The sequence below is a fragment of the Mobula birostris genome, chromosome 8 (assembly GCF_030028105.1).
Source record: "Mobula birostris isolate sMobBir1 chromosome 8, sMobBir1.hap1, whole genome shotgun sequence".
Taxonomy (NCBI): Eukaryota; Metazoa; Chordata; class Chondrichthyes; order Myliobatiformes; family Myliobatidae; genus Mobula; species Mobula birostris.
In genome coordinates, this window is record NC_092377.1 from 130,744,909 (window position 1) to 130,770,719 (window position 25,811).

At 51.2% G+C, this 25,811-nt stretch overlaps 1 protein-coding gene across 5 annotated transcripts in view; it reads left to right on the forward strand.

The window, feature by feature from the left end:
- The window catches only part of arhgef1 (Rho guanine nucleotide exchange factor (GEF) 1), a 129,918-nt gene that overhangs the window by 64,825 nt on the left and 39,282 nt on the right, over positions 1-25,811 (forward strand). For 4 of the 5 annotated variants that reach the window (XM_072266262.1, XM_072266264.1, XM_072266266.1 and 1 more), the window contains exons 5-14: positions 836-934; positions 3,055-3,097; positions 6,543-6,648; positions 8,007-8,147; positions 13,230-13,253; positions 16,476-16,581; positions 17,525-17,636; positions 19,486-19,509; positions 21,267-21,425; positions 24,429-24,570. In XM_072266262.1, coding sequence (XP_072122363.1) covers positions 836-934; positions 3,055-3,097; positions 6,543-6,648; positions 8,007-8,147; positions 13,230-13,253; positions 16,476-16,581; positions 17,525-17,636; positions 19,486-19,509; positions 21,267-21,425; positions 24,429-24,570 — 956 coding nt within the window. The remainder of the gene's footprint in view (positions 1-835; positions 935-3,054; positions 3,098-6,542; positions 6,649-8,006; positions 8,148-13,229; positions 13,254-16,475; positions 16,582-17,524; positions 17,637-19,485; positions 19,510-21,266; positions 21,426-24,428; positions 24,571-25,811) is intronic. The other variant, XM_072266265.1, reaches the window with a different exon arrangement.

Genomic DNA, 25,811 nt, shown 5'->3' on the forward strand with positions numbered 1-25,811 from the left:
TGAAGCACGCTGGGAGTCAAATGTCACAGGGGATTGGGATACTCGGAAGGACATGTGGTATCGTGGAGGGAAGGACGGAATCGACGATCTTTTTCAATGGGAAAGGCTTACTTGTGGGTAAATGAAGGGGTAATTGTGGGGAAATGAGGGAGTAATTGTGTGGGAATAATGGGTAATTGTGTGGGAATGAGGATGCAAATGTATGGGAATATGGGGTAACTGTGGGAATGAGGGAGTAATTGTGTGGGAATGGTAGGTAACTGGGGGAATTAGGAAGTAACTGGGGAAATTAGGGGGTAGCTGTGTGGGAATGAGGGGGTAACTGGGAATGAGGGGGTAATTGTGGGGAAATGATTGGGAATTGTGTGGGAAAGATGGGTAATTGTGGAGTGAAGGGGTAATTGTCAGGAATGATGGGGTAAATGTATAGGAATGATGGGTAACTGGAGGAATGAGGGGGTAATTGTGGGGGAATGAGGGGGTAACTGTGGGAATGAGTGGGTAGCTGGGGGAATGATGGGGAATTGTGTGGGAAAGATGGGTAATTGTGGTGGAGTGAAGGGGTAATTGTGGGGAATGAGGGGTATGTGAGGGGAACAGCCCAGAGCGGTGGACGTGTTCTGGCAGTGCCTAGTCCTTTACAGAGGAGGTTTGCCCAGAAGGAGAGCAGTTTGGGCTCTTTAAGACTGTGGTACAGGTGGTTTCGTGCAGAGCAGAGAGCTGTTGCCCCTCCCCCACCCCATGCCCCAAGCTAGGCAGAGACCCATCGGTATGGATTGTTCTCATTTTGCCCTCTGCCTTTCTCTCTCTCTCCCTCCCCACCTCCACCCATCAGCTTTGTTACTTGCACGGTGAGATGTTCAAAGGTGCCAACATCAAGGATGCCCGTCGTATGTTTGTGGACTACTTCCATATGTTCCTGGACCGAGCCGCGGTAAGTGTGTTATCCCCCTCAGGCCTCTCCCCCCAGAATCCGCAGATTGGACAATAACACCGCTATAGTGCAGTGCAGGCAGACAATAAGGTACAAGGCTCAGGACAAGCTAGACCATGGGGTCAAGTGTCCCATCTTAGTGTACTAGGAGACCGTTCAGTCAATTTATAACAAGTGGAACAGAAGCTGTCCTTGAGCCCAGTGGTACATGCTTTCGGGTTTTTTTAAAAATCTTTTGCTCAGTTGGCGGGATGGGGGATAGGGAGAATGCCCAAGGGTGGGTGGGGTCTTTGATTATGCTAGCTGCTTTTCTGAGGCAGCAGGAAGTCCATGGAGGGGAGGCTGGTTTCTGTGATACTGAGCTGCGTCCACAACTCTGCAGTTTCTTGTGAGATGGACAGAGCAGCTGCAGTATCAAGTTGTAATCCAGCCAGGTAGGATGTTTACTGTGGTGCACGAATAAAAATTGGTAAGGGTCGATGGAGACATTGCAGAGCTTCGCGGCAGTTTCCAGGAGTTGGGCTGCAGCCAATCAATGAGAGAGATTCTTTAGAAAGGGTGAATAAAAATGATACAACTGCAAGCAGAGCGGCCATTCTTTTGAGTGTGTCAGTGTTTGGCTCATCAGGCTTGCGCGAGGTAAAGTATCAGGTATATATCTCTCCCTTTTTGTTCTTATTTGTTCATTCCTCATCTGTTAGGGGAGAGCAGTGTAGTGAGAATGGCATCAGGGCAGTGTTTTTTACTGTTTGTGGGATGTGGGAAGTCTGGGACACCACCAGAGAGAGAAAGGGACAGGTGGTGGGGGGAGTGCGTTACCTGAAATTGGAGAATTCTCTGTTTATGCGGCTGGAAAGTAGAGGCGCCGGTGAGCAATTTGGTTAGATTAGCTTAGATTAATGGTAAATTGGTTTATAATTTTCACATATATTGAGGTACAGTGAAAATCCTGTCTTGCATTCTGTTCATACAGATCATTTCATTACACAGTGCATTGAGGTAGAACAGCAGAATGCAGAATAAGCTGTAACAGCTACAGGGAAAGTGCTGTGTGGCAAATATCATGCAAGCTAGAGGTAGACAGTAAGGTCAAGAGTCCATCATATTGTACTCGGGACGATTCAGTAGTCTGAAAACAACGACGTAGAAGCTGTCCTTAAGCCGGGTGCTTTCAGCCTTTTGTGCCTTCTGCTTAAAGATCTTTTTTTATGCATTGCACTTTACTGATGCCACAAACCAGCAAAGTTCATGACATATGCCAGTGATAATAAACATGATTCTGATGGGAGGGGGAGGAGAAGAGAGAATGTCCAAGATGGGAGGGGTCTTTTATTACGCTGGCTGCTTTACCAAGGCAGCTAGGAGTGGAGACACAGTCCATGGAGGGAAGGCTGGTTTATGTGACACGCTGAACTGTGTCCACAATTCTCTGTTTGCTTCTGATGGTCATGGGTGAATTATAGAGTAATGAACTCTGCCCAATACATCTCAGGCACATCCCTCTCGAACATCGATAGTATCTACAGGAGGTGCTGCGTCAGGAAGGCAACGCCCATCATCAAAGATCCCCACCATCTGGGCCATGCCGTCTTCTTGTAGATCCCATCGGGCAGGAGATACAGAAACCTGAAGTCCCACACCACCGGGTTCAGGAACAGCTACTTCCCTTCAACCATTCGGTTCCTGAACCATCTGGCACACCACTGTCTCAGTATCGCAATACTTTGCACTACAATGGACTTTTTTCATTCTAATTGTGTCCTTTCTTGTAAGAATTGTTTTTAATTAATGTTTAATTTATGTTTTTTTTTCTGGAGAATGCTGCTTATCTGATGCTATATGCCTGTGATGCTGTTGCAAGTAAGTTTTTCATTGCGTCTGTGCATATTATGGACTTGTGCATCTGACAATAAACTCGATTTTGAAGGTGCAGGGCGTGTGAAGGGTGGGGATTGGTGCAGGAGCCTGATAGCAGTGGGGAAGAAGGTGTTCTTGAGAGGGTTCGACTGGGCTTTCAAGCTGCTGTACCTTCTCCGAGAAGAGAGACAGGAGGAGAGGGGATGGCACAGGGTGTCAGGCTATGGTGAAACTAACATTTTGTTGCTCTGCTTGTTTTCCAGATTCTCAAAGTGTCTGTCCCACCCGAGATATCGTTTGAATTGGGTAAGTAGAGGGTCGTGTGTGGTGTCATCATCCAGCTTAGCATGGTAGGAGTTTATAGCATTGTTTCTGGTCTGTAGTCCTGCTTTTTTGGGTTCATCACTCTTCGCTGGAATTCTTCCTGTAGCTCCATTCACTGCTGTTCACCCATAAGCAGTCTGATTGGTTTACTATTGTCACACATATGGAGATACAAAAAGGCTTTATCCGTGTGTCACCCGGAGAGACTGTTCCATATATCAGTACCTCGAGGTCACAAAGAAGGCAGACACTGTAAAGTGTTCCAGAGAAAGTGCAGTGCAGATAAACAATGTGTAAGGAAGACTATGAGAGCAAGAGTCCATCTTGGCTTAGAAGAGGAGTGTTGTAGAGTCTGATAACAGCAGGGGTAGATGCTGTCCTTGAGCCTATTTGCACGTGCTTTTAGGCTTGTGTATCTTTTGTCCGATGGGAGAGGGGAGAAGAGAGAATTTCCGGGGTGGCTGGGGTCTTTGGTTATACTAACGCAAACAACAGGAATTCTGCAGATGCTGGAAATTCAAGCAACACACGTCAAAGTTGCTGGTACGCAGCAGGCCAGGCAGCATCTCTAGGAAGAGGTGCAGTCGACGTTTCAGTCCTGATGAAGGGTCTCGGCCTGAAATGTCGGCTGCACCTCTTCCTACAGATGCTGCCTTGCCTGCTGCGTTCACCAGCAACTTTGATGTGTGTTGCTGGTCTTTGGTTATACTGGCTGCTTTACTGAGGCAGCAAGAAATGTAGACAGAGTCCGTGGAGGGGAGGCTGGTTTCTGTGACATGCTGAGATGTGTGCGCAGTTCTGTGCAGAGCAGATGTTGTACTAAACCGTGATGCCTGTGGACAGGATGTTTTTTATGAGTGACATTTTCCTACACCAGCAGCGTGTCCAATTCACAGCTTCGTGTCTCTTAAACATCCTCAGCTTTTTTCCGTGGTGAAGGGTTCCAAATATCCACTGTGCTTTGAGTGATGAGTAAAATCCCTTCATCCCTCCATTCCTCCATTCTTCATCCCTCCAATCCCTCCATTCTTCCTCCCTTCAGTCCCTCCATTCTTCATCCCTCCATTCCCTCCATCCCTCCATTCCCTGCACATCCATATCCTTAAATATTTCTATCATATCTGCCTCCCCCATCATCTCTGGCAGCACATTCCAAGCACCCACCACTCTCTGTGAAAAACCTGCCTTGTAAATCTCCTTCAAACTTTCCCCCTCTCACCTTAAATCTGTGTACTCCAGTGTGTAACATTTCAGCCCTGCCTACGCGATTTGTACCTCTGTACAAGTCAGATCTTCCTCATTGCCACTCCAGGTAAAACAATTCATTTATCCAACCTGTCCTGATAGCCCATGCCCTCTAATGCAGGCAGCATGCTGGTGAACCTCTTTTGCACCCTTTCCAAAGTCTCTCCGCCCTTCCTTTAACAGGGCGACCAGTACTCCACGCAATACTCCCAAGTGCAGCCGAATCAAAGTTTTATACAGCTGCAACATCACTTACTGTCTCCTAGAGATTAAAGATTAGCTTTATTTGTCACATGTACACCAAAACATAGAGTGAAATAGTGTCGTTAGTGTCAACAACCCACTCAGTCCAAGGATGCCAACATAGCATGTCCACAACTTACTAACCCTAACCCGTACGTTTTTGAAATGTGGGAGGAGACCGGAGGAAACCCACGTGGTCTCAGGGAAAATATACAAACTCCTTACAAACAGTCCCGTGAATTGAACCGCGATCTTCTGATTGCCGACACCGTAAAGTGTTACATTAACCGCTGTGCTGCCCCTCATCTTCCAATGCCCTGACCGACGAGGTAAAGCTCTGATATGATTGAAGTATCTATGGATGGCGTGCAAAACAAAGGTTTCACTGTAACTCGGTACTTGTGACCACAACAAGAGTCAAAGAGTGCAGCGAAGATCTACTAGGATGTTGCCGGGTCTTCAGGAGTGAGTTACAGGGAAAGATTGATCAGGTTAGGACTTTATTCCTTGGGGTGTAGAAGAATGAGGGGAGATTTGATAGAGGTTTACAAAATTATGAGGGGTATAGACAGTGTAAATGTGAATAGGCTCTTTCCACTTTGATTAGGAGAGATAAGTACGAGAGGACATGGCTTTAGGGTGAGAGGGGAAAGGTTTAGGGGGAACATTAGGGGGAACTTCTTCACTCAGAGTGGTGGGAGTGTGGAACAAGCTGCCATCTGACGTAAATGCGGGCCCACTCTTCAGTTTTAAGAATAAATTGGATAGATGGATGGGAGAGGTCTGGAGGGTTATGGACTGGGTGCAGGTCAGTGGGACCAGCGGAATAATGTTTCGGCACAGACTAGAAGGGCCTAATGGCCTGTTTTCTGTGCTGTAGTGTTCTATGGTTGTAACAAACCAATTACCAGCTTACATTTCAGACATCTACAGAGATTTTTCTCCAGATTATTTATAAGTTTAGATGAAAGATAAATGGTCAGACTGAAGACTGTGGGTGTCTTTGACAATGCCAGCATTTATCGCCCATCCCCCAGTTGCCCCAAGTTGTATGCCGCTGCCACATTACCTTCCCCAGCTCTACAAGGCGCGAGTCAGGAGCGTGATGAGACACTCCCCACTGGTCTGGGTGGTGCTAGTCCATGGTTTCCACATCTGCCACATTATTACCTTCCCCCACATCTACAAGGCGCGAGTCAGGAGTGTGATGGGACCCACCCTATTTGACTGGGTGAATGCGGCTCCCAGCAACTCGTGAGAAGATTGACATTGTCCAGGACAGGGCAGCTGCTTGATCAGCACCTCACCCACCCCCTCCCTCCACCACTGGCTGACAGTGTCTGCAGCGTGCACTGTGGTTACCTGCCAGTGCTTCTTTGACAGCTCCTCCCAAACCACCACCCCCCCCCCCGCACATCTCTCCTCACCCTGCAGGGTGAGGAAACCACTGCCCCCAGGTTCTCATCTCCGCTTCCCATCAACCCCTCCTCTGACTCAGAAATCCGTCATCTGTTCCTTCACTGTGGCAGGGTCTGGACGCCGAGGCACTCTCCCCCACCCCCCGACAGCACCATGGAACCTCCTTCTCCACACCCTCTGTAACTCTTCAAAGTGCAGCCTCACCTTCACCTTCTCCAGGGGTAGTAAATGCTGGCGGGGACTTTCTCGAGAAAACAATGGATCGAAATAAAATATGGTTTGGGGAACGATCTGGTCACTTTTATGTCAGTGACGGTGCTCGTTGGTGGATAAGGCAGGGAGGGTGATGGGATGAGAGAGGGGGAGGGTGAGTGAGTGAGGAATGGGGATTCATTGCAGGGAGGGTGGGAGGGGAGGTATATAGGATGTAAGAGTGAGAAAGGGAGTGAGAGAGAAGTTAGCTAGGGAGGGACTGAGAGAGTGTTCTCACTTGACGATGGTCCTGTCTCGTTGTTTGCAGACCGCTGCCGTCCTGACATGCTGGTTGAGGAGAGTTTGAGGAATATTGTGAAGGCCATGCAGAAGGCCCTGACCCAGGAAATCTTCATCCAGCTGGAAGACTTCAGGTGAAGGCCACGTAATCTCGTTCTTCATCCCTCTGGGAACCAAACCCGTGATCTCCATCTGTTTGCCCACTTCCTTTCCCTCCAACGGGCCATCTCCCTCTCTCATTCCATCTCCCCCCTTCACACTCCCTCTCCCTCTGTCTCACCTCCCGCACCCTCTCACCCTCCCCTCATGCTCCCTCCCTCCTCCATCTCCCACCCAGTCCCTGACATCTAACCCCCCACCCCACCCCTGACACTCCCAATGTGGAGCGAGCTTCATTCTGTGTCTGACCCCAGGAGTGTGTGATGGGACAGTGTGGAGGGAGTTTCACTCTGTGTCTGACCCCAGGAGTGTGTGATGGGACAGTGTGGAGGGAGCTGCACTCTGTGTCTGACCCCGGGTGTGTGTGATGGGACAGTGTGGAGGGAGCTTCACTCTGTGTCTGACCCGGGGAGTGTGTGGTGGGACGGTGTGGAGGGAGCTTCACTCTGTGGCTTATTCCAGGATGTGTGATGGGACAGTGAGGAGGGAGCTTCACTCTGGTCTGACTCCAGGGGTGTGTGATGGGACGGTGTGGAGGGAGCTTCACCCTGTGTCTGACCCCAGGAGTGTGTGATGGGACAGTGTGGAGGGAGCTGCACTCTGTGTCTGACCCCGGGTGTGTGTGATGGGACAGTGTGGAGGGAGCTTCACTCTGTGTCTGACCCGGGGAGTGTGTGGTGGGACGGTGTGGAGGGAGCTTCACTCTGTGGCTTATTCCAGGATGTGTGATGGGACAGTGAGGAGGGAGCTTCACTCTGGTCTGACTCCAGGGGTGTGTGATGGGACGGTGTGGAGGGAGCTTCACCCTGTGTCTGACCCGGGAAGTGTGTGATGGGACAGTGTGGAGGGAGCTTCACTCTGTGTCTGACCTCAGGAGTGTGTGATGGCACAGTGTGGAGGGAGCTTCAGTCTGTGTCTGACCCGGGGAGTGTGTGATGGGACAGTGTGGAGGGAGCTTCACTCTGTGTCTGACCCCGGGATTGTGTGATGGGACAGTGTGGAGGGAGCTTCACTCTGTGTCTGACCCCGGGAATGTGTGATGGGACAGTGTGGAGGGAGCTTCACTCTGTGTCTCACCCCAGGGGTGTGTGATGGGACAGTGTGGAAGGAGCTTCACTCTGTGTCTGACCCCGGGGGTGTGTGATGGGACAGTGTGGAGGGAGTTTCACTCTGTGTCTGACCCCAGGAGTGTGTGATGGGACGGCGTGGAGGGAGCTTCACTCTGTGTCTGACCCCGGGATTGTGTGATGGGACGGCGTGGAGGGAGCTTCACTCTGGTCTGACTCCAGTAGTGTCCCAAGGTGCTGATGTTGGTGTTTCTGTTTGGAATCAGGAACAAGAGAATGATGGGCATGACGATTGGCGAGAAGGAGCTGTCGGAATTAGATGCGGATCGCGATCTGGACCGTGAAACCATGGACCTGAAGGAAAAGGCATATGCAGAGCAGCTGTTGCCCAAGGTGGAGGAGGCAACGTAAGTGAATCTCGTCCTTCCCATTCTCTAAGATCCAGAGACTGACCTCGCATGGTGGTCACCGGGGGGATAAAGATTGGAACAGCAGCAGGAATATCGGGGGGGGGGGGGCGGGTGTGATAGGGTCCCATATGTTTCTGATCGAGGAAGTTGGGGGATGTCCTCTGATGCCTGTCAGTCGGAAGGGCTCGCTTGTAGTTTTTGGGTGTCGGTCAAGGGCTGTGTGCACCGATGGATGTGGGTTGCCTGTTGTGCCAGACATTCCCTGTCTGTTGTGCTGATTGTGCTCCAATTTGTGGTGTGGTGTACAGTCTGCCTGTGGCACTGGGAGTGTTCTACCTGTCGTGAGCACCAATTGCATGTAGTATTGGTAGTAGTCTGCCTGGAGCACTGGAAATATTCTAACCTCGGCCCAAAACTGTTTACCATTTTCCATTGATGCTGCCTGACCTGCTGTGTTCTTCCAGCATTTTGTATGTGTGTTACTCTGGATTTCCAGAATCTGCAATATGTCTTGTGTTTGTATTCTCCTAGTGTTGGATCCTGTTTACCTGTAGCATTGGCCGTGTTCCATCTGTATGTATTGAACCTGCTGCATTGATTGCTGTTTACCTGTAGCATTAGAAGTATTCCTGTTGAAGCACTGGGCATGATCCCACCTGTAGTGCTGATAACAATTTGCTTGTAGCCTTTGATACCTTTTGTCTGTAGTAGAAGTCATGTTTTGCCTGTAATGTTGAGTGTATTTCATCTGTAGCATTAGTCACTGCTCGACTGTTTTGGATATTAGATTAGATTATGAGGACACTCAGTCCTCGTTTATTGTCATTTAGAAATGCATGCATTAAAAAACAATGCAATGTTCCTCCAGAATGATATCACAAGAAACACAGGACAGACCAAGACTAAAACTGACAAAACCACGTAATTATAACATATAGTTACAATAGTGCAAGACAATACCGTAATTTGATAAAGAGCAGACCATGGGCACGGTAAAAAAAAAGTCTCAAAGTCCCAGTAGCCGCATCATCTCATGCAGACGGTAGAAGGGAGAAATTCTCCCTGCCATGAACCTCCAAGCACCACAAACTTGCCAATGCAGCACCATTGGAAGCACCTGACCGCAGCAGACTCTGAGTCCGTCTGAAAACTTCAAGCCTCCGACCAGTCCTTCGACACAGCCTCTCCGAGCACCATCCTCTGCCGAGCGCTTTGACCCTCCCCTGGCCGCCGAGCAACAAGCAAAGCCGAGGACTCGGGGCCTTCTTCTCCGGAGATTCTGGATCACGCAGCAGCAGCGAAGCAGGGATTTTAGAAGTTTCACCAGATGTTCCTCTGTGCTGTCACGTCCGTCTCCATCAAATCAGGATTGTGCATGGCATCCGACTTGACAAATAACAGACATCACCACTGGAGTGGCTGCTGCGAGCTATGTCGCGCCACCATCTTCCCTCTCAATAACAGGTGATATTGTTTACTTGTAGATTAGTCGCAGTCTGCCTGTGGTGCTGTATATTGGATGTGTTATGCCTGTAGTGCTGTTCACAATCTGCCTGTAGTATTGGAAATATTCTACCTGTAGTGTTGGTCACCATGGGCTTGTAGTTTTGGAAGTATGCTGCCTGTAGGATTGGACACAGTCTGCTTGTAGCATTGGACACAGTCTGCCTGTTGTATCAGAATTGGGTTTAATATCACAGGCATTTGTCGTGAAATTTGTTAACTTAGCGGTATAATGCAATACATGAACAATACAGAAAACAATGGATTACATTAAGTATATATGTATATTAAATAGTTAAATTAAAAGTGTAAAAGCAGAAATCATTTTTTAAAAACAGTGTTTGTCATATTCTACTTGTGTTGGATATTGTTTACCCACAGCGTTGATGACTGCATGGCTGTAGTGTTAGATATATTCCACCTGTCCTATTGGCCACTGTGTGTCTGTAGCATTGACAACTTTTGAGCTATAACACCGGGCATTGTTTCCCTGTAGTGTTGCTCACAGTCGATCTGCGGCATTGAGCAGTTTCCCTGTAGGATGGCTCACTGTCTGCCTGTAGGTCTGGTGATATTCTCCTTGTAGCATTGGGCATGGTGCCACTGGATGTGTTCTACCTGCTGAACCTGCTCTACCCTGGTGCACTCTGTGTCACCCTGATCATCTTCCCTGGGCCGGTTGCTGACAGCAGGCAGACAGTGAGTGGCTGAATCAACATTCGCCCATCGTTGTGTCGATGGTCTGCCCGCTGGATTTCCTGGGTGAACAGAACCCCTTTTGCAACAAACTCCACGCCCCAGATAAAAGTAATCTGGCCCTATTTGTAGATTGATTAATTTTCTTTTGTCTTATATTATGTTTAGAGACCCAGCACAGTAGCAGGATCCTCTGGCCTAATGAGCCTGCGGTGCCAATTACATCCGTGTGACCAATTAACCTATTAATCCAAACGTCAAATGTAATGTGGGAGGAAAGCAGAGCCCCTGGAGGAAACCCATGCAGACACAGGGAGAACGTACAAACTCCTCACAGGCAGTGACGGGAATTGAACCCACGTCCTTGTCACTGTAATAGTGTTTCACTACCCGCTGTGCTCCCATGCTACCACTTAAAGTACCTTTTGATTTAGTTCACCTGACATGCCTTGGTTTTAATCTTTTTGTTCATTTTAAGGGGCTGTGAGTAATCAGAGTATTGAATTACCCCCTCCTTGGAGCCCCCTTGAGAAGGTGCCGATGAGCTGCCTTCTTGCACTTCTGCAGCCCTGAGTGTGTGGTGCTCCTAGGGAGCGGAGTCCCAGGATTTAGACCCTGCGGCAATGAGGGAAGGCCAAAGTATTTCCAAGTTCAGGAGGGGAGGGGTGCGCTGGTTGGAGGATGTGGTGTGATGGTTGTCCCCTCACCTTTGCCGCCCATGTCCAGCTTGGTGGGGAGAGGTGGTGTGGGCTGGAGCTTTGGGACGAGTCTCGGTGACTGTAGATCGTACATACTGCATGCTGGTGGGGGGGGGGGGGGGGGTGAGTCACGAAGTGTCGAGCTCGACCTGAACATTGTGCTGGGCGGGGGGTGGAGGGGGTGAGCTGAGAGGTGTGGTGGAGGCGGAAGGGGGAGACCCGATAGAGGTCTGTAACCTTACGAGAGGCGTCCATATAGACAGTCAGAACCTTTATCCTCAGGGTCGAAAGGCCTACTAAAAGAGGGCATGCACCTAGGGCGAGAAGGGCAAGTTTATTTTCGACAGGGGGTGGTGGGTACCTGACAGATGCCGCCAGGGTGGAGACAGGAGTAGAGGGTATCAGAGGCTGTTGGACCGGCATACGAAGAGGCACACAATGGAGGGATATGGATCACGGGTAGGCAGCAGGGTTTTAGTTCAGTTTGGTCTCGTGTAAGGCACAGACTCAATGGGCTGAAGGGCCTCTCCCTGTGTTGTACTGTTTCATATACTAAGAGGCATGCATTTTGGTGGCTGGAGTAGGGGGAGGGTGAAGTTTAAAGGAGATGTGTGGGGCAAGTTTTGTTTTTACGCAGAGATTTGTGAGTGCCTGGAATACGCTGCCGGGGTGGTGATGGAGGCAGATATGACAGAGGTGTTTAAGTGGCTTCTAGACAGGTAGACGGATAGTTAAGGAATGGGGGAATATGAATGTTGTGTAGGCAGGAGGGATGGGTAAGTAGTTTGGCACAATGTCCTGGGCTGAAGAGCCTATTCTTGTGCTGTTCCATTCTGTGAGAATAGGTGGCAGTGCTCAGGACAGGTCTGGAGAGGGTGGGGGGAGAAATCTGTCGATAGAGTGAGCAGGGAGCAGATGGGAGGAATGGACTCCCTGACTCTGTCTGCCCACAGCAGATCTGACAAGTTATTGTCAGTGGGGGAGAGGTTCCATCTGGCCATGCAGAGATCTAGCCCCCTCCTCTCTGATGTGAACAACACTCTGCCTGAACCCGTTTCCCCCCTCCCCAACAACATCTAATCCTCGTTCCCTTCCCTGAACCAGCGAATCAGAGGTTTGAACAAGTCCCCTCCCCTCCCCCCCCCCCCCCCCCCACCCAGGGGCGGATGTTGTTGCATCAGCCCGGGACGTGAAGCTTTAAAGCAGGAGAGAGAGGTTCCGCCCTCTTCCATACTGAGACGCCTGCTCCGCTCGAAGTCATCGGGTCCCTCCAACTAGCATCCTGCTCCTAGATCATGACTGGTTACCCCTCTGGTTACAACAGCCGACACATCCAGCAAGATGTTTTTCGCCGGTGAGCCTGAGAGAGGGGATGAGGTTCGGGTGGCGGGGGGGGGGGTAGCTGATAGTTTAGGGGCTGGTGGTGTTTTCGTTCTGTCTGCTGCTAAGAATCTGAATGAGCATTCATCCCGCTGCTGTAAGGCTGCTCAAACTGGTGAATTGTTTCCTTTGTCACAAGTACTGAGACACAGTGAAAAGCTTGTCATACAGACCAGTGCATCGAGACAGTAAAACAATAACAGAGTGCAGAATAAAGTGCTGCAGCTACAGAGAGAGTGCAATACAGGTAAACAATAATCTGAAATGTCAGAACAAGGTCGGTTATGAAGTCTGGAGTCCATCAACAGACCCTTGTACAATGAGATGGACCCCTGACCTCATATAACCTCTTGACATAATCAAAGACTCCACCTATTCTCTCTGCTACCCCCTGTTGTTGGGCTGAAGTTACAAAAGACGGAAAGCAGGTACCCCCGGGCTCAAGACAGCTGCCAGGCTGCTGTTTTCAGACTATTGAACGGTCCTTTAACCCTTGTATTGGACTCCTGACCACACGGTCTATGTCATTACAGTTTTCCACTATCGTTTACCTGCACTTTCTCTGTAACTGTTGCACTTTATTCTGTGTTATTATTTTACCTTGTACGACCTCAATGCACTGTGTAATGATTCAACCTTTAGGAACAGTATGCAAGATAAGTTTTTCACTGTACCTCGGTATGTGTGGCAATGATAAACCAAATGTCCTTCAGGTTGCTGTGGGTGGGAGTCCCGAGTCTTGTGCTGGCTGGGGTTTATCTGGTTAACGCTCTTCTCTGTTCTCCCTCTCTCTCACACACAGCGCCAACACCGACGACGAGAAAAGGTAAGGGGGACTGACCGTGCCTGGTGCTTCTGTCACCCTCTGGCTGTCTTGTCTGCACACAGCTATCCGTCTGCGTCTCACACTCTCCGTCCTCGTCCCCCTCTCTCAATCGGCATCCCTTGCTCTCTGCACCCTGGCTCCTCATCGATGCCTCCATTCCCATCTGCTCTTTCTGTTTTGTCTGTGTCTCTTTTCTCCTTCTAGTGAAAGGTTGTGGGTGGCAAAGGACAAGGGGGGGGAGGGGAGGATCGGAGGAGACTCCCCTGGTGCCAGGTCAGGGCACTATCCTGTGCTTGCACAGACACAGCTTTATACTCATAAATGCCTGCTCACTGCGGCATCGGATGCCTACCTGTCTGCGCACACACGCGCATGTGCACACACACATACACACACACACACACACACACTACTGCAAGGTTCAGTACAACACATGCCACACACTTGGACACTCGGGCGCATAGGAACGTGGACACGTCGACACCCACGGGCAGGCAAACTGTGCTTGACGGAGGGCAGATGGACTGTGCACGTGTGAGAGCACGGGACTGAGATGTTCAGTGATGCCTTCCACAGTCATCAGGCGTGGGGGGGGGGGGGGAGAGAGGAGAATGAGTTGGGAGGGGATACAGAAAGTGAGAGGGAAAGGGGGAATGAGGGGGAGAGAGAGTGAAAGAGAAAGCAGAGGGAGAGGGGTGTGGGAAGCTAAAGAGACGGAGTGGTTGAGAAAGGGAGGGAGAAAGACAAAGTGGAGAGTGTGTAAAGTGAAGAGGTTAGTGGGAGAGGGAGAAGGAAGGATCTGGTTTGGGAGTCAGTGATAGTCCCTAACCACAAAGTGACTGACACCTTCTCCCCCCTCCTCCCATCAACGTGGCAGCCTGTCCCCTGGCCTGCGCTGTGCTCCCGGGGAGGACACTCCCCATGGGGAGCTGGAGGCTGGGAACGGGACTGGTTTCTGCTGTGGGGAGCAGAAGGCTGATGCAATCTGGGGGCAAGAGTTGGGAGAGAGACGGAGGAGAGCAGGACAAAGCAGGCGCAGCGAACAAGGGAGGGAGCGAGAGAAGGGGAGGGAGAAAGAAGGATGGGAGAAAGAGAAGGGGAGGGAGCGAGAGGGAAAGGGAGGGAGGGGTTGGGGAGTAGATAGCTGATGCAATACAGCAACGAGATGAGGAGAAGGACAGGCGGGTGGAAGAGAAGGGTCAGAGAGAGAGGGACAAATGGGGTGAAAGAGGGAGGTAGAGAAAGAGAGGAGGAAAGAATGGGAGGATGTTCGGAGTTATAAAAAGAAAGGAGGGAGAGACTCGAAGCGTGTGTGTTTGTGAGAGATGGAGGCTGGGGAAATGAGGATCAGTGAGAGGGGGTGGGAGAGATTATACCATTCAGATTTGAGGTGAAACAAAATTAAAAGACAAACTTGCCGATGTTAACAAGCAGGAAATGGAATGGAAGAGAGCTTTTCAGAATAACAAAGTTGAACACCAGGCAAAACAGAACTCCCAGCTAATTGGTTCCTCAGTTCTGTAACACTGACACAGAGAGAGAGAGAGAGAGAGAGAGACAGAGAAATCCTGACATGGAGATGTTGGAGAACTGGATCAGGCTTCATAAAGCCCAGACTCTTTCTACATACTGAGGCTCTGTGAGTTCTGAGTCATTTCTTCAGCATTGTCCCGGGGTCAGACACAGAGTGAATCTCCCTCCACACCGTATCATCACACACTTCCAGGGTCAGACACAGAGTGAAGCTCCCTCCATACTGTCCCATTGCACACTCTGGGATCAGACAGAGTGAAGCTTCCTCCACACCGTCCCATCACACATCCTGGAATAAGGCACAGAGTGAAGCTCCCTCCTCACTGTCCCATGACACACTCCCGGGGTCAGACACAGAGTGAAGCTCCCTCCACACCGTACCATCACACACTTACAGGGTCAGACACCGAGTGAAGCTCCCTCCATACTGTCCCATTGCACACTCTGGGATCAGACAGAGTGAAGCTCCCTCCATACTGTCCCATCACACACTCTCGGGGTCAGACACAGAGTGAAGCTCCCTCCACACCATCCCATCACACACTCCCGGGGTCAGACACAGAAGTGAGGCTCCCTCCACACCGTCCCATCACACAATCCCAGGGTCAGACACAGAGTGAAGCTCCCTCCACACCATACCATCACACACTTCCAGGGTCAGACACAGAGTGAAGCTCCCTCCACACTGTTCTGTCCCTTACTTCCGGGCTGAGACACAGAGTGAAACTCCCTCCACACTGTCCCATCACACATCCTGGAATAATACACAGAGTGAAGCTCCCTCCACACAGTCCCATCACACACTCCCGGGGTTAGACAAGTGAAGCTCCCTCCACACCGTCCCATCACACACTCCTGGGGTCAGACACAGAGTGAAGCTTCCTTTACACCCATCACACACTCCCGGGGTCAGACACAGAGTGAAGCTCCCTCCACACTGTTCCATCACACACTCCTGGGGTCAGACACAGAATGAAGCTTCCTCCACACCATACCATCATACACTTCCAGGGTCAGACACAGAGTGAAGCTCCCTCCACACCGTCCCATCACACACTTCCAGGGTCAGACACAGAGTGAAGCTCCCTCCACACTGTTCTGTCCCTTACTTCCGGGCTGAGACACAGAGTGAAACTCCCTCCACACTGTCCCATCACACATCCTGGAATAAGACACAGAGTGAAGCTTCCTCTACACCATCCCATCACACACTCCCGGGGTTAGACAGAGTGAAGCTCCCTCCACACTGTCCCATCACACACTTCTGGGGTCAGACACAGAGTGAAGCTCCCTCCACACCGTCCAATCACACAATACGCAGCAAAGCAGAGACACTGCCCTTGTCCCTACCGACACTCTCCATGATCATCTCAGCAGGAGGTTTGAAGCCACCCTGCGTTTAGTAGAATCTCCAGGAGTAAAGGGTGGGACTTGGGCCCTTGGCCAGTGCTCTGACCTAACCCTGTACTCCACAGAAAATTCTTGGAGTTTGTGGAGGGACTTCGGAAAACATGGCAACATGACTTCGGTACCTTCTCAGTGATGGGGATTGCTTTTGGTCGGGGTTTCCAAGAGTTTGGATTGGGGGTATGGGAAGGAGTTGCTGGACAAGGCAATTGAGTGTGATGGTAGACCGTTCTAGCCCTTGTCTTTGATCCATTCCCCTCTTTGCACCCCTCTATCCCATAGTACAACAATATACAATGCTATCGTGACTTACATGAAGTACTTGGGCGTCAAGACCAAGGAACCTCGGGTACTTGAGAAAAAGAGGCATTTCTTAATGCGTAGAAAGGTGAGTTTCACACCTCTGATATCTATCAGTCCCCAAAATGCCCCCTGTGTCAGTCCCCAAACTAATCCCAGCGCCCCGCTCTCTCCGCACAGCCATGCCAGTCCCCAAGCTAATCCCACAATCCTGTATGAGATCCAAACTAATCCGACCACCCAGCTCTCTTCCAGAGCCCTGTATCGAACCCCAAACAAATCCCAATGCCTTGTCTTGCTCTCTCCCCACACTTCTGTCAATCCCCAAACTAATTCCACTGCCCTGTTCTCTCTCTACTGCCCTGTATCAGTCCCCAAACTAATCTCACTGTCCTGTGTCAAATCCAAACTAATCTCACAGCCCCGCTGTCTTCCGCAGACCTGTGTCAAACCCCAGACTAATCCCATCGCCCTGCTCTCTCCCCACATCCTCGTATCAGTCCCAAACTAAACGCACTCACCAGTTGCCTCCCATAGCCCCATATCAGACACTAGACTAATCCCACTGTCCTGCTCTCTTCCTGCAGCCCTGTGTGAAAATAGATTAATTTCCTGTCCTCACTAACCTCTGAGATTCCATGATTTACCTGGATGGACTATTTGGCCTTTTCCCATATGCCTGCCCAACCCTCCTCCCCCTAGCCCCACTTCTCCCTCACTTGCATTCTGCTCTTTGGGAGAGGGATTGTCCTGGGGACTGGGATGCCTTATTCCCTCACCTCTTCCCAGAATACTCCTGGGTCAGACGGTGGTTCTCTCTGATTTTCCAAACTTCCTAACACATCCAGCCGTCCAGGAGTGGTTAAGTGTGGGAGTAGAGTGCATTTCCCCTCCTTCCCTCTGGCCTCCTCCTCCCCCCACCCCCTGACATTGAGCCTCCCCTTTCCCCAGTGTCGTGTGGGAGCGGGAGAGCGGGAGGGGTGGGCGTTTGTCTGTGGACTGAGTGTGGCTCTCCCCACCGACCCCCACAGGGTCCCAACCCCCGTAAAGAGGTGGAAGCGGTGAAGGCCGATGAGAAGAAGAGGAAAGGAATTGGCAGTATCCTGGACCTGCGGAGGCAGACTCGCAACGACCCCACCAGCAGTGAGTGTGGGCGCGGGGGGAAGGGAGAGCGGGGTTGAAGTGGAGGGGGGAGTGGGATGGGAGTGGGGGGCGTGGGGTAAGCATATGAAAGCTCGATCAGGACTGAGTAGCAGGGGACAGGGGAAGAGTATTTGGAACAACCAGTTGGCTAATGAGTGGGCTGGGGTTGAGGGATGGGGAGGGAGGGGTTCAAGGAGGTGGGGGATAATTCGAGTGACCCTTGACCGGAAATGTGTTGGCGCGTGTCAAGTGGTTAAGGCGTCGGTCTAATGATCTGAAGGTCGCTAGTTCGATACTCATCTGAGGCAGCGTGTTGTGTCCTTGAGCAAGGCACTTAACCACACATTGCTCTGCAACGACACCGGTGCCAAGCTGTATGGGTCCTAATGCCCTTCCCTTGGACAACATCGGTGGTGTGGAGAGGGGAGACTTGCAGCATGGGCAACTGCCAGTCTCTTCCATACAACCTTGCCCAGGCATCCGCCCTGGAAACCTTCCAAGGCGCAAATCCATGGTCTCATGAGCCTAATGGATGCTTGGTGACTAGAAGTAAGAGAGGAGGGGCCTGTGGTAAGGTGGCACCGGCAGGGGTGGTGAGGGGTGTCAGGCAGGTGGGAGAAGGAGTTGATGATCCCGACCGGCAGTAGGAATGGAGAGAGTAGGGTGAGGGAAGAGAGGGAGGGAATGGTGTTGGTGGTGCGACGAGGAGGAGTCAGGGATGGAGGGGTAAGATTGATGGGGGAGGGGGGTCTGAAAGTACCCTGACTGGGCGTGAGGGGTGGGTGATGGGAACAGGATTCCAAACAGTTCGTCTGGCAGAGAGTGGGAGGTGGGGGGGGGGATAGGGTGAGGGAGGGAGCTGGGTTGGGGGAAGAAAAGCAGCCCAATCTGCACTGTGTGGGAAAAGGGTGTTGGAGGGTGGGTGAGGCTGAAGGGCAGGGCGGTGGAGATGGAGGAGGGGGGATGAAGAAGGGATGAGGGAAATGGAGGGGTGGAGATGAGAGGGGGTGAGGATGAACAACCCTACCAACAGTGAGAGGAGAGGAATGAGAGGGAGGGCTCCAGCCGGCACTCTGGGGGCTAGAGATAGGAGGAAGGGCAGGGTTGAGGGATGAGGGGGAGGTGGTGGGTGGGAGGGAAAGGAATCAGAAGGCCCTAGCCAGCTGTGGGTGGGGGGAGAGTTGAGCGGGAGACGTGGAGGATTCACAGTCAGTTGACCAGCAGTGGTGGGGATTTGTGTGTTGGTGCAGGATGAGTCGGAGGGTGAAGGGGGAACGACGACTCAACCAGCAGTGTGGGGTGAGGGCTGGGAAGGGGGTGAGGGCAAAGAGGAGTCAGATGGGGTAGGAAGAAGTGGAGTTGGACACATGACAACCCCACCAGCAGGAGTGGAGGGGACAGTCTGTGGAGGTCACGATGGGTGTCAGAGCATCTGGGGTCAAGAATTCTCACTGATCCCCTCTTGTGAATCTTTGCCCTTCTTGCTTCCCTCCCTCATCCCACTGTCTTTCCCCACCGTCTCTCCCCCCCCGTCTCTCCCCCGTCTCTTTACCCGTCTCTTACCCCTCATCTACCACACCCCCCACCCTTCCCCTCCAACCCATCTCCCTCCCCTCCACCACCCTATCCCCAGCCCCTCTTTCACTCCTCCCTCTCTCCCTTCCCCCTCTCCCAACTTCCCCATCCCCTTTTCCTCCCTCCCCCTTCTCCTCTCCCACTCCCCCACTTCCTCTCCTTTCTCCACCCTCTCCCCACTTGCCCTCCCCCTTCCTCCTCACCCCACACATCCCCCTACCCTCCAATCCTCACCTGATCACTCACTATGGTGTCTCTGCTCCTTGTTTTTCAGGCGTCGACCCGCGGCCGGATTCAGGTAGAATCCCCCTCATCCCTGCACCGGCCAGCATGCCCACCCACACCCCAAATCTCCACACTGGATGGGGAGTGGGACTGCGGGGCATTTGGGAGGGAGGGGAGGTGGGGAGTCTGCATGTGCCTCTTCTGAACTAACTCTTCCGTCAATTTCCTACCCACCCTCCCCGAGAAAGCCCTTGTACCCATCCTTGAGGTTTTCCTCAAACACGAGGAAATCTGCAGATGCTGGAATTTCAAGCAACAAAGGGTCTCGGCAGAAAGGTTGACTGTCGAGCTTACAGATTTTCAGGGATTTTGGAGAGCCCTAGTTTCGTTCTTGACCAGTGTGGAATCTGCATGATTTTCCTGTGACCCTGGGCTTTCCCCCAGGTGCTCCGGTTTCCACCAACCTCCTCCAGCAAAGCCTGCCAGCATGTTCTATATGACATAGGAGAGAAACAGACCATTTGGCCCATCAGGAGTGTTCTGCCATCATGGCTGATTTATTTTCCCTTGCTGCCACTCTCCTGCTTTTCCCCACCTTCAGCTGACTTCTGGAATACCCCTGTCAACCTCTGCTTTAAATCGACCCAATGACTTGATCTCCACAGCCACCTGACAGTGAATTGCACAGAGCAACCACCCTCCAGCTAAAGAAGTTCCTCTTCATCTCTATTCTGGAGGAAAGCCCTCCTATTTGGAGTCTGGTCTGAGACTTTCCCCGCTATATGAAGCAACCTCTTCAGCTACGCTTAGTGGTGCCAAGAGGTTTGAGAGCGTCAGATTCCTGGGAGCAAACATCAGCAATAGCCTGTCCTGGTCCAAGCACATAGACCTCATGATCACAGTGAATGGTGGTGCTGGCTTGAAGGGCTGAATGGCCTACTCCTGCACCTATTGTCTGTTGTCTATTGTCTTTTACCTCACAATCAAGACAGCTCACCAGTGCCTCTACTTCCTCAGGAGGCTGAGGAAATTCAGCATATCTCCATCAGCACTTGCCGGTTTTTAACAGATGAATTTCAGAAAGCATCCTATCCAAATGCATCACGACTTCGTACGGCAACTGCTCAGCACATCATGCCTCTCAATGACTGGTGTGTGTTCTCTCGACTTCAGCTTCCTGAGGTCCTTGGTCTTGTGACGTTGAACGCAAGCCTGCTGTTGCAACACTACTTGACAAGCCGATCTCCCTCACTCCTGTGCTGCTCCTCCGTCGCCATTTCAGGTTCTGCTAGAACCAGTAGTGTCCTTGCCTTCTCCTCTCGAGCACACCCAGCCCTGTGGGAGAAAGTTTGGGGAAGGATCATTGGGACACTCAATAGCAGAAGGTGTAAAGGGAGGGTGAGATTCAAGTTTGAACAACTATTTTCGATCTACTGCTATTGGACACAGGCCCTTGCCTTCAACTTTTCTCCTCTCCCTTTTCCCCCATCCTACTCAACGTCTCCCTTCCCCTAGCCCCGGAAGTTGCCAGAATGTGTTTTTTAGAGGTGGGTGCAAGTGACTGGCTCCCTGCCAATGCATCTCCTTGCTGCCCTGGTGACCCTTCCCTTACTAATGACGAATCATTAACGAAGGTGGTCGGTTTTAGTGCATGATCATCGATCATTATTTCTCCCACCCTTACCCCAAGGCTGTTGCATGCTGTGAATGCATTCCCCAAAGTCCTGAGGTGGCCGGCGGAGGTTTTTGGGGAAGGGGCAGGGGGTTGGCCTTTTGCCTTTGGAGTTGCCACAATCACGGCCCTTGTCGTCTCCTCCTTGTTCTCTGCAGTCAAGCTGGCCATCGACAGGAAGAACTCCAGCCTCGCTTCGCGGTTTCAGTCGGACAGCCTGGTCGGGAAGCACAAGGCGAGTGTGGATGGTTCGGAGGCAGCAGGGACGTTGGCACCGGCAAGTGTCCCGTCAAGGGATGATGTCGAGGGAGAGTCAGGTACGTGGTTTCTGACCTGCTTCAGAACCGTAATTGGTTTATTGTCAGGTGTACTGAGGTACAATGAAAAGATTGTCTTAAATACCGATCAGATCATTACACAGTGCATCAAGGTAGAACAAAGTAAAACAATAACAATGCAGAGTGAAGTATAACAGCTAAAGAGAAAGTACAGTGCAGGCAGACAATAAGGTGCAAGATCGTAACGAGGGGACTGTGAGGTCAAGTGTCCTACTTGTCGTATTAAGGAGCCGTACGATGGTCCTATAACAGCGTGGTAGAAACTGTAGTAGACACATTGGCTGAACTTTTTCCTAACTTGGTAAATTCCAAGGAAGGTACTGGAAGATTGGAAAATGAGACTCCCTTTGTTACTAAGAGGAGGAAGGCTGAAGTCAGGGTTCGATGTGCCATGCTTTCTTCTCCCTGGCAAGGCACTGGGAGATCAAATCATTACACGGTGTGTTGAGGTAACAAGGGAAATCAATACAGAGTGCAGAATAAAGGGGAAGAACAAAATTAAAGTGTAAAGTTGAAATTGAAAGTGTAAGTATGAAATTCGATTAAAGTGTGAATGTGGAGAGGGTCAGTGACTTTAAATTTTTGGGCTTTATCACATGAGAAGATTTGTCCTGAGACCAATTAGTGCCATTTCAAAGAAAGTATGGCAGCACCTCTCCTTTCCTTTAAGATTGGCATGTCATCTAAATCTTTGACAAACTTCTATAGGTGCACAATGGAGAGTATCCTGACTGGTTGCATCATGGTCTAGTATTGAAACACCAATGTCCAAGAATGGAAAAAACTGACAAAAAGTAGTGGATACAACCCAGTCCATTACAGGAAAAGCCCTCCCCGCCATTGAGCACATCCACAATGAGTGCTACCACAGGAAAGCAGTACATCCACCGTCAACGACTTCCACCATCCTGGCCAGGCTGTCTTCTCACTGCTGCCGTCAGGAAAGACGTACAAGAGCCTTAGATCCCACACCAGCAGGTTCAGTTTATTACAGTTATCGCTCTTTAACCATTAGGCTCCTGAACCAGAGCGGATAACTTCACTCACCTCAACTCTAAACTGATCACTGAACACAGCCTATTGACTCACTTTCAAGAGCTCTACAACTCATGTTCTGGAACCTCAGGGTAGCATATGATGGCATGTACGCACTTTGATAGTAACCTTACTTTGAAACTTTTTGCCTTCTTGAGGCAGCAGCTCCTGTAGATACTACTGATGGTGAGTTGAGTCCACAGCTCTCTGAGCTTCTTGCATTCAAATTGTGATGTAACCAGTCAGGACACTTTGAACTTTACACTAGCCGCTCGGGTATTGGGACCCTGTCCTTGGGAGCCACACGGCCTCTGGCCCATGCTGACCAATGTTCCAATCACAGCTAGTCCTGGTTACCCAGGGTATATCCCTGTGCTGTAGGACTCTATCAGGTCACTTCGTCAGTCTCCTTCACTCCAGGGAAGGCAGTCTGTCCCTGTAACTAACATCTTCCAATCCAGGCAACATCCTGGGGAAACTCCTCTCCACTCTAACCACACCCTTACTATAACGGATCGATCAGAAGTGCACAAAATAGATCAGCCAGATGCGGCTCGAACTTCTTCTACAAGCGATATCACGTCTCTGATAGTGATGAGTAACATGTCATGACAACAAACTTCCCCTCAATGTCAACAAAAGAGCTGTGCATTGACTTTAGGAAGGGAGAGGGGTGGTGCGCATGCTCCTGTCTACAGCATTAGTGTTGAGGTTGAGAGCTTCAGGTTCGTAAGGTGAACATCAGTCACCATTAGCCTATCCAGGTCCAACCACGCACGGACATCATGGCCATCAAAGCTCATCAATACCTCTACTTCCTCGGAAGGCTAATGAAATTTGGCATGTGCTTGCCCACCCTTACCAATTTTTATCATTGCCCCGTAGAGGGCATTTCTGTCTGAGAGTTGTGGACTCAGGTCAGTGTATTACAGAAAGCAGCCTCCCCTCCATGGGCTCTGTCAACATTTCTCACTACCTCAGTAAAGCAGCCAGCATAATAAAAGACCCTACCTGTCCCGGACATTATCTCTTCTCCCCCCCCGCCCCCCCAATCAGTCAGAAGGTACAGAAGCCTGAAAGCACATCCCACCAGGCTCAAGGACAGTTCTACCCCACTGTTACAGGATATTGAACAGTCCACCAGTACGATAAAATGCACCCTTGATTTCAGACCCTACCTCATTGTGATCTTGCACCTTTCTGTTTATCTGCACTACACTTTATCTATAGCTGATACACTTCACTCTGCATTCTGTTACCGTTTTCCCTTATTTTACCCCAATGTACTACCTCAATGATCTGAATAGTATGCAAGATGAACTTTTCACTGAACCTTGGTACATGTGACAATAATAAACCAACACAACAATAGGGATACAGTTAGTGAACAGGGCACTGGGGAGAAGAGTTACTAAGGGATGGAGTAAGGGAGCTGAATTAATGTCATTGAGGATACAGTCAGTGACACAGGGGGCTGGGGGAGAGGGGTCACTGACGGACAGTGTGAGGGAGCTGGATTTACATCAGTGTGGATATAGTCAGTGACTCGGTACTGGGGAGAGGGGATGTTGGGATGCATGAGGGAGCTGGATTAACGTCATTGGGGATATGATTCAGTGACATGGCGCTGAGGGAGAGGGGTTTTTGAGGAACTGTAAGAGAGCTGGATTAATGCCAGTGGGGATGCAGTCATTGCCACAGGGCACACGGGGAGAGGGGTCACTCAGGGACGGAGTAAGCAAGTAATGGATTAATGTCAGTGGGGATATAGTCAGTGACACGGCACTGGGGAGAGGGGTTACTGGGAGATAGAAACAAGCCATTTCTGTCTTTACTGCACTAATCTCTCTCTCTCTCTCTCTCTCTCTGTCTCTGTCTCTGTGTCTCTCTCTCTGTCTCTGTCTCTCTCTCTCTCTCTCTGTGTCTCTGTCAATGTCCCTCTCGCAGTTAACACCTCCGGCACCAGCCGAACTCAGAACGACAACCAGTCCTTTCGGGACTCAGGGGAGAGCAGCCAGAGAGGTGGATCAGCAGGAGAGCAACTTCCCAGTGGCGATGGTGGAGCCGAAGACGGCACCGAGAGCGAGAGGTCAGTCCAAGCGCTGTTCATTCCAGTCCACTAGTACGTTCCAGCCACTGCTTGCCTTGCTGAAAGCCCTTACCACTCCTCGATCAATCTCCACCTCAGTCGCATGCTCCCCTCCCCTATTCTTTCCTCTCCTTGAGCCCCCTCCACCCCGACCCCTCCTCCACCCCGACCCCTCCTCCACCCCAGTCCCCCCTCCATCCCATCCCCCACTCCACCCCAGTCCCCCTCCACCCCATCCCCCCATCCCCCCTCCACGACCCCCATTCCTAGACACCTCTCCCCTACGACCCCCCCTCCCCGTAAACCCACCCCTATAATCCCCACCCCCTCTCCCTGTCCCTTCTAACATCACCTTCCCAGTCCTGTCTCATACCACGCCCTTGCTGCTTATGCCTTGCCCTCTCCGTGATTCTCGTGTCCGTCGTCACCAGTGCTCCTCTGTTGACGGCTCCCCTGCCATCTGTCCATGAAGGTCTGTCGCTCTCCGTGTGTCTGCGCTCGCTCTGTATGCAGTATATCGTGTCACCATGTTGCAGCCTAGTGTTGTCTGGGCAGTCTGCTGGTGTAGAGTGTGGGAGAGGTGGGCAAGGGAGGGAGAAAGAGAGGGTGTTCAGGAGGGGGAAGAGAGGGAGAAGGTGGGGGAAAGAGGAGAGAGAGGGAACAAGAGATAGAGAAAGTAAGGGAGACAGAGACAGAAAAGGGTAGAGTTAAAGGGGGGAAGGGAGGGAGAGAGAAAGAATGAGAAAAGGTGAAAGAGGAAGCCGAAAAAAACGCAAGCAGGAGAGATTTTGAGAGAAACCAAGTGGAGAGAAGGATATTGAGAGTGAGAAGGAGAGGGAATTTTTGAGAGGAGAGGTTATTGAGAGAGATGGGGAGAGGTGTACTGTGAGAGAGTGGGAGAATATGGAGTGAAAGAGTGTAGAGAAAGTGAGGGAGAAGGAATGGAGGGACAAGCCCACCCTGCGCCCCAGTGTAGGGGTCATCCTGGAGGCTGCAAATCTTAGCCACCATCTGGAAGCTGTGTTTCACCGGGTGGGGTGGAGGAGTGCATCCCCTCCCACCCACCGCTGAGGTGTGTCTGGTGGGGGAGCGGGGAGGGGCTGTCAGGCAGCCTGTGCCCAGGCGCTGAGAGCGGCTGGGGGTGTTGGTAAGGGGGCCCCAAGTTGATGCGGATGGGGAGGTAGCTGAGCCAATGGGGAAGGGAGACTGGGCTGGAGAGCCGGAGTGTGCAGGGGCAATCG